At 38.9% G+C, this 8,410-nt stretch overlaps 1 protein-coding gene across 1 annotated transcript in view; it reads left to right on the top strand.

Annotated features, from left to right (window-relative positions):
- Nucleotides 1-8,410, top strand: part of GDA (guanine deaminase) — a 101,061-nt gene that overhangs the window by 8,589 nt on the left and 84,062 nt on the right. Inside the window, exon 2 of the mRNA XM_019517463.1 lies at nt 3,473-3,561. Within this exon, the coding sequence (XP_019373008.1) occupies nt 3,473-3,561 (89 nt within the window). The remainder of the gene's footprint in view (nt 1-3,472; nt 3,562-8,410) is intronic.

Raw genomic sequence — 8,410 nt, 5'->3', positions numbered from 1 at the left:
GCTTAATGTGCTGTGATCCCAGTTGCACGTGTAAACGTGGTGCCTGGGAGCAATAAACTCTAGTGCATATGTGTTGGAGTTTATTGCTTTGCCTTAATTGCATGTGTAGATGCGCCCACTATGTAAGTGATTATGCAAAATATAAAGCAATGAAAGCTCTGACCCATAGCAGTAGTGTGACCAAGAAGGGGATAACTGGGACACCAGCCTCAGGTGCCAACTTAGGAAGGGCACAAAAATAGCTATGGCCTATGCTCTGCCACTGTCCAAGGCACGGAACTGCTCATTTGTGGCCAAGGGACTGCCAACACAGATGTCACATCTTGGACATATAGGACTTGAAGGCAGCTAAATATATGTTCAAGTTGTGTAGAGGACTTTTTGGAGGATATGTATATCTGAGTCAATAGCATCAGCCCATATTTCTGAACATTAAGTGACCTAGATTATCATTCCTGGGAAGCATGAGAGCCTAAACTCACTCTGCTTTCAGTGCATTTCAAGTCTTAACTTTTCCCTTAGCCCTAACTTAGCCTTAACTTACTGTTTGATTTTTTTCTCTGTAAGGACTGTATGATATATCAAGGTATATTGCATGACTGATTCCAGAGTGGCTTTTTGTTGTTTCAGAACTGAACCATTTCAACATAACTTGAATAACGATTTTCTAAGAGTCTAAAATATTCACTCTTTTCCATAGCAACAAGTTTGTTTCCAGCCTTTGCCATCTGGTATTTCAAGCTTGTCTCTCTTTATTCTAACTTAGTTTTGTTCGATAGCCATAATTAGTCATTCCACATCCATTTTGACTCCAGTAGCTCTCTGACATTTACTTTATTGATTGGCACAAATTTTGGTTAGACTGTATTATAAAACAGCTTTAACTGTTCAGTTGTTGAACTTGCTGGACATGCTAAACATGCCCCTGCTTTTTTTGAAAAAAGATGTTGCTTTATGTAAATATCCATGTCTTTTGTGATTATTATTTGTGACTGTTACTTTATTATAATTATATTATTCTTATAGTTAGTTAATATTGTTATTGATAGTAAATATTTATATTAAAGCAGGATGCTAAGGTCTCAAATAATTTTAATGCATTTTTAAAAATGTGGTTTGTGTGGAGGCATAAGCTTTTGTAAGTAACTTCAGACTAACACAACAATCTACCTCTCTCTTTTAAACCTTGGTAAGTTTATTTGTGAGTGAAAAATGTAAGCAGACTATACATGTTTGCTGTATCTCAGTTACATCTTGTTTATAGCTTATCTTCACAGAATTTTGTATTACTATAGCTATATTGGTTTAAATATTGATAACAACTCCCATAGGGTTAATACATTTATGCCAGCATAAAGATCATTAAATCATAGAATTATAGAGAAGTAGGATTGGAAGGAACCTCCAAAGGTCATCTAGTCTAACCTTTTCCCTCACCCTCATCTCTACCCAAACCATCCTATACAAATCCATAAGCTAAACTCTGTAAAACTACCATCAACTCTGACGCAACACAAGACATAACACCTTAACCTGCCATAGGTAAAGCAGGGGAACTATGGCAGCCAAATTTCTGCTTCTATAAAAGGTTAATACATCAAAACGAAGTACTAAATGACGGCGCAGTAAAAACGGCACCATAACGGCCTGTGTAGATGTACCCACTGGTTTCTAAACAGAAACACTGCTCAGACAAGTCCTTAGACTGTCAGGTCTTTGGGACAGGATTATCTTTGTGCCCAGTGGGTGCATCTACATGAGATGTTTACTGTACAATTGACTAATTTATTGCACAGTAAATGTCTCTGTGTCTACACATGCACCCCTATTAGGGCACATGAAAATAATAAACTCTGCAGGAGCATAGTACTTGTAAATACAAGTACTACCCTGCTATGGAGTTTTTTTCATGCTCAGCAGTGTACGTGTAGATGCTGACCGGCTGACTGGGGCATGGGAGTGATTCAATGTGGGGGCTGCCTGTCACCTAGCCCCATACTGAAGCTCCCTCTTGTCCTAACCAGCCCCCTCTGCAGCACACTGAGCTGGGGGGAGGAGCCCTGGGCTGGCAGACTGACCCCCAGAGCGCTTTGCCACCCTGGGTGGGTCCACGTGGTGTGCCTGAACAAATTGTGGAGCTTATTGCTCCTGAGTTATTTGTTCTGGGTGCATGTTCAAATGGTGCACCCGGGAGCAATCAACTCTGGAGCAATAAGCTCCGCGGGTTATTCAGGTGCTGTAAATGCATGTGTATGTGCCTTGTTTTGATAGAACACTTAACAAAATGGAACCCTGATCCTGACCAGGGCCTGTAGGGTCCTTAATATATATAATTATATATACAAAAATAACTTTAATACAAATAATGGGTATGTTTTGTGGATATACTTGTTGAACTAACCTTATCTTCTCTCTGTCTGTTACTTTTTTGTCTTTATTTGTCTGGATTCATCTATTTGTTTCATAAGTAAATATAATGTGGCCATTGGCACGTGTGGAATCCTTGGCATTCTAGTATCATAAATTAGGCTCCTAAAAGTAATAACATTTGTTTAAGTATCAGAAGATTTAAAGAGATCATGATGAATATTGGATCTAGGGGGGGTTTAAAGTTGCTTCTGACTTCTGACTCTTCTCCACAAACAAAATGTTCTGAAATACATTTCTGTCTTAGTGAAACCTGAACTTTCACATTAACACATAACTCCGAGATCTGTGAATTTAAGAAAAACATAAAATAGCCTGACATCCATGAGCACTGAGAGTTGTCATCATTGTGTATGATAGAAAACAAACTTGACAGATACAAAATTAATATCCATTGAGGATCAAGAGCAAACCTGGGGCTTGGATCAGAGAATAATGGCGCAAACAAGGACCTGTTGAGAATTATGCCATTCCACTCAGCTCAGCCACTAGATTATCATAATTTTTCCTCTTAGTTTCTAATTACATCTTCATTACCTAATTTAAATAAAATATAGAGGTGGTATGAACAATTACTGAGAATATCTGACTGCATATTGGTCGTACACAAGTACATTATTTTGACTCTTATGTTTCTGAACATTGTAACTATATATTCCATTAGGCTACTATACAGCTGTAACCTGAGAACTCTGTTACTACTAGAAGAATTGGTACGCTAGATTTTATAATGAGTGAAGGAGGATGCTGGACTTCTGCCAGTGAAATAATGATGGACTTCTTATGCGTGTAGATTACCTGAATTCACTTTCCAACTGAAGTCACAGGTTGAATCATTTAGTGGACAACAAGGAAGCATTTAGATATCCATAGTCAGAAGAACCAGTATTTTAATACTAGCTCATTTCTGCTATAATGGAGTGTACATTTAATAAGAATACAGTGCTGCAGACTATGAGTTCTCATATATACACACAACATTAGCTGTACTGAAATGCAATATAAAAATCATTAACTGATTTTCTTTCTTTTTTTTTCTTTATAGATTGCATTTTTGGAACAAACTGACCAGCAAGAGCAACTGGCTAAGAAATGGGGCTTCAGAGCATCTGATATAAGAGAACTTAGTAATCAGTATGTATTTTGGTTTAGTTTCATTTATGCTTTGTGTTTTCAGTTTGCTTTCTGAATGTACTACAGGTATATGTGCATAAATGCAAACAAAGAACACTCTTTGGCTAGGAACAGATGTCACATTTGCCCTTGAACAAGTGCCTGCATTTATCTTGGAACAGAAATATCTCAGAATTGGCATGTACTCATGTTGTCCTTCTAATCAGGGTTTAGTGAATAGTTGAATGCACTGTACTTTTTTGTCCTTGATTCAGTGATGCAATCCCAGGGTAACAATTCAGATGTACTTTGCAATGTCCCAGGATAAACTGTTAGTACGTCATTCCATGAACCCTTTTAGGATGGATCCTGGGACAACACATGTGGACATGTGAATGATTGCACTTTGTCCTGGGATAAAGTGGTTTGTCCTGGGACAAATGCAATGTCTGTTTATAACCCAAATCTATGGGAGTTTTGTTTGTATAAGGCACCTTCAATGGGTCTAAAATGTAGACAGCCAATTTGTTTATTTTATTCATGAGTGAATTGTATTAGCTGATTCATAACTCTCAGATTGAATTTCCATATTTAGTCTCTAGAAATTACTTATTCATTTTATGTAACAGTAAATAATGCTCACTTTTGCAGTAATCTAAGCTTGCATTCTATTTCCATTTTGACAGGCTGTGCCTTTAGACCATGTCTGAACACTTAGAAGCTTAGTTAATGAGTGTGGGTAACACCTTGCTTTGAAATTCTGGCAGAGCTGCAAGATATCATGATGTCTATTTGATTTAACTGCTGGTCTGATAAAACTGAAGGGCTATTCACATGGGACAGTTAGCATACAGGAAACTAAGGCTAGAAAAAGATGTTACCACATGAAGCAGATAAACTGTGCCTGCAATGTGTCTGTTGATGCTGCGAGACAACAGGTGATGTGTTTTCCAAGAGCTTGGGGGGCACAGTCCTGTGCACCCTGGGAATTCCCACACAGAATCAGGCCCCTCAAACCCTGGAAGCACCTGCTTGGCTTTCCCTACTTTCTCAGATGCCTCTCTAGGATTCATCTGAGTAAGTGGGGAAAGTCAGGTTCCTTTGCTTACCCAGATGTGCCCCCAGATTTCTAGGTAAGCAAGTCCTGTCATGGAGGCCCAGGGTGCTGGGGATTCCCTGGGTGCTATGCCTCCATGCTGGGACCCATGTGGGCTTCCTTTTTCATTGGAAATCCTAGAGTGGGTCTCCATAAACAGGAAACAGGGAAGGAAAAATTACTTACAGCAGGCTCCAGCTCCCTCCCACAAGAGTGTCAGGTGAAACCACTTGCCTTCATCTATTTTTGGAAGATGAGCAGTCCCAAATCTGGCTAATTCTTAGATGAAAGACACCTGGAAATTCAGGTGCAAAAGAGTTGTGGTCAAACACGTGACAAATATCATACTACAGAAACCAATTGACTGGAAAGACTTCATTTGGCTCTTTGTCACTGTTGAGTTGACAGATAGGAATTAAATATCATTTGTTTTAGTTTGCAGGGGGTCCCAGTTTAGGCCAGTGGGGGCCAACTGTTTTGGGCAAGCATGCCAGAAATTAAGCCCTAGGCTCTCCCATAATGCCACTCGAATCTCCTTCCTTACCTTAAATGCATTCCACCCCCTGCCCTGTTCTCCCTGCTGATCTGCTGCTGTTTTCTGCTCTCTGCCCTATGCTCCCCACCAGAGCTGCTGCTCTGTTTTCTGCTTTCTGCCCTGTCTGCTCTGGTGCTACCTTCCCTCTCCCTCTTTCTGCCACATGTCACACATAGAGGCTGCCCATGCTACTTGTGGTACCCATGTCATAGGTTGGTCACTCCTAGACTAGAAAATTACTAACACAAATTAATTAACTTATCCTGGGACATTGCAAAGTACATCTACATCCTTGGGAAAGGACCAAGAATGTAAAACAAAATGCTGAAGTGCTACACTAACTTCTCAGCCCCTCATGGAAGATCATATGTATACATGCTAATGTTCATTGTTCAATAAAGTATTCCTTCATCCAAAATCACATGACATTCTTCATTTTTTTTCGTTCATTTTATAAGATACTCATAAAAAACAGTTTCTGCCATGCCAGTAACTCAGTCTTTTAAATATTGGTAAGAAAAGCTTTTCTGTTTTTTATTTAAGCATGAATCTCCTTGTATACCTAAAATAATTCAGGGTCCATTTTTTAAAACCATTGTGTGTTCCTATAAACTGAAAAAAAATACAAAGCAGGTTAGAGAGAGATAATTTGTCCAAAGGCAAGCAGAAGGCAGGGTAAAGATGTACCTTAGAGACCAACTGAATCAGAGATGCATAAACTTTCGTGAGTGAGAGCTCACTTCACCAAATGCAATGAAAGGACATACAGCTATTTTCTGTTCTCTGCATGTCATTCATAGCATCTGATGAAGTGACCTTTTGCTCATGAAAGCTTATGCATCTCTAAAACAAATAGAACTTTGATTCATTTGATGAATGAAGATACAATAGTATGTCCATAATTTTAGAGATTTGACTGTTTTATAATATTAAGAATCTGCCAAATAATGTTTTCAGCTAATCACCTTGATTCCTACAATACTGGCACACATCATTATTTAGGAGGCCAACGTAAGCGGTTGTGCATAAGTCCAATTAGGGATTTAGAATAGTGTAAGTTCAGTTTGGAACTGCTAGCAAAATGTGTTATATAGTCAAGAGTATTGGCCATTATCTGTCAACCTTCTTATTTAACTTGCCTTTACATCCCACTGTGAGAATGAAATAAACAGGTAAGATGCTAACATTTAGCTCTTTTATAGTACTTTTCATCAAAGTGTTTTACAAAGGAGACCAGTATCATTATTCCCATTTTACAGATAGATAAATGGAGGCCCAGACAGATGAATGACTTGCCCATAGTCACTCTGAGAAGACAATCACTGATCACATTGCTTATGAAACATCTCTAGACCCCAGCTTTTAGTGCTTTGACTGTTTCAGAACCGGTTCACATTCATGAACCTAATAATATTATTTTCCTTCGGTACTAGTTTCTCCAACTTCAGCTGTACTTCACACAAAAATATACCTCATCCTAGTTGTTTGTTTTATCAGATTTTTCAATCTTGTGGTTGTTCAGTGTACCACAAGAAGAAGTCATTTTTTACTATCCATATAAATACAAATCCAGCATCAGGCCTGATTCAACAGTGTTTACTCATGAAGACTAGGACTTACTTATCTGAGTAGTTTGTTAGTTAAGATGGAGTAGTCAGAGGAGTAAATATTTCTCATTGCAAGAACTCCTCATTATCCCATTGCTGTTTTCTACCTGGCATTTCTAGAATTTGAAATCATCCTATAGCCAGAGCAATGGCTTTTAAACTTACATCATTTATCTGCAGTTTACCCACTTTGCCTTTTTGTACTCTATAGCAGTCATTGAGTTCACTTCTTTTCCTTCCTTTCAACTTTTCCCCCTCAATTGGAATATTCTCTGTTTTGTTACATAAAACAGTATATCACTTCATTTTTTATATTAGCTTCTTTTACCCATGTTGCCAACATCCCTTTTTGTTCCATTTTATCAGTTCCCTCAGAAATACTATCTCAGGCACTTACTCATTTTAACCAACTATTTCTCATTCCAATTCACTTCTCCCTCAACACAGGTGTTTCACCTTCAAGTGTTATCATATGTAACTTTTGCATTTATAAAATAAGACTCATTGGCTGTGTCTACATGTGCTTAACTGTGGAGCAGACTAATTAGTTGCAGACTAAAGCATCACTGGCTACATATGTGTTGCTATAAGGCTGCAGTAAATGAATTAACACAGCTGTAAGAGTACTGTCGGGGCCAGTACTATCTTGTGGCATGATAATTAACTGTGATTAAACATACATGTAGATGCTGACCATGGGCGTAAATTGTGTCTGGTCAGCCCAGGTAGCAAGAGTCCAGACTCCTGCCTGCTGCCTAGTTATATGGCTCTGAATTTTCAGCATCCTTTTGCCACAGCCAACTCCTCTACTTCGCGGTGCCACCTCCTGGAGCCCAAAAGTGACCCCCTGTGTCCCCAGCCCAAACTGCTGTGCCCTGACTCAAATTGCTGCTGTCTGGGGTGTATGCATAGGTGCTGTGCCTGGGACTGTGCCTACATGAGACACTGACTGCACAGTAGCTCATTATTGTTGTGCAGTAGTGTTGTGTGGCATGAAGCATGATGTGACACTACTGCCCAGTAGTAATGAGCTACTGTGTAGTCAGAGTCATCTAAACGCTGTTTGGTGATGCTACTGCACAGCAACTCTGGTTACTGCACAGTCATTTAGTATTTGTGTCATTACTAAATGAGTGCTCAGTAACAACTGCACAGTCAGCATCTCATGTTTACTCCAACTCAAACTGCTCTTGAAGTTTATTGCTTTGAATTAGTAACATGTGTAGATGCATGCGATGAGCTTTTCTGTCTCCATTTTCTTTTGTCTTCTTCCTAGCTTTTTCCTCAAGTTTCTCTTTTAATATTCACTGGTAGGAAAATTTCCTCTAGGCCCACATAGCCTAATAATGAATTTTTCTTTTCCATGTTGTTTATTACCATTACTCTGTGAATTGCTGCAAGCCCTAGTCATTCAGTTTGTACCAACATTGGTTATTTCTAAACGAGCAGAAAATCACCATCTTCCTTATTTACATATATGGTCCATATATGTGGTAAATTTTGCTTCCAAGAGTGTGCTCTCCCTTTTGTTCAAGCAGAGGCTCTGAATAATTCCCTTTCCATTCTTCTTAATCCTTGCAGAAAGCATTCCTGTCTTCAAAATTTAGAGCTTCTTTTTTCCTTTCAACTGTA

The sequence above is a fragment of the Gavialis gangeticus genome, unplaced genomic scaffold (assembly GCF_001723915.1).
Source record: "Gavialis gangeticus isolate Ggan-Ray unplaced genomic scaffold, GavGan_comp1, whole genome shotgun sequence".
Classification (NCBI taxonomy): Eukaryota; Metazoa; Chordata; order Crocodylia; family Gavialidae; genus Gavialis; species Gavialis gangeticus.
This window is presented reverse-complemented; position numbering and strand designations above follow the sequence as displayed.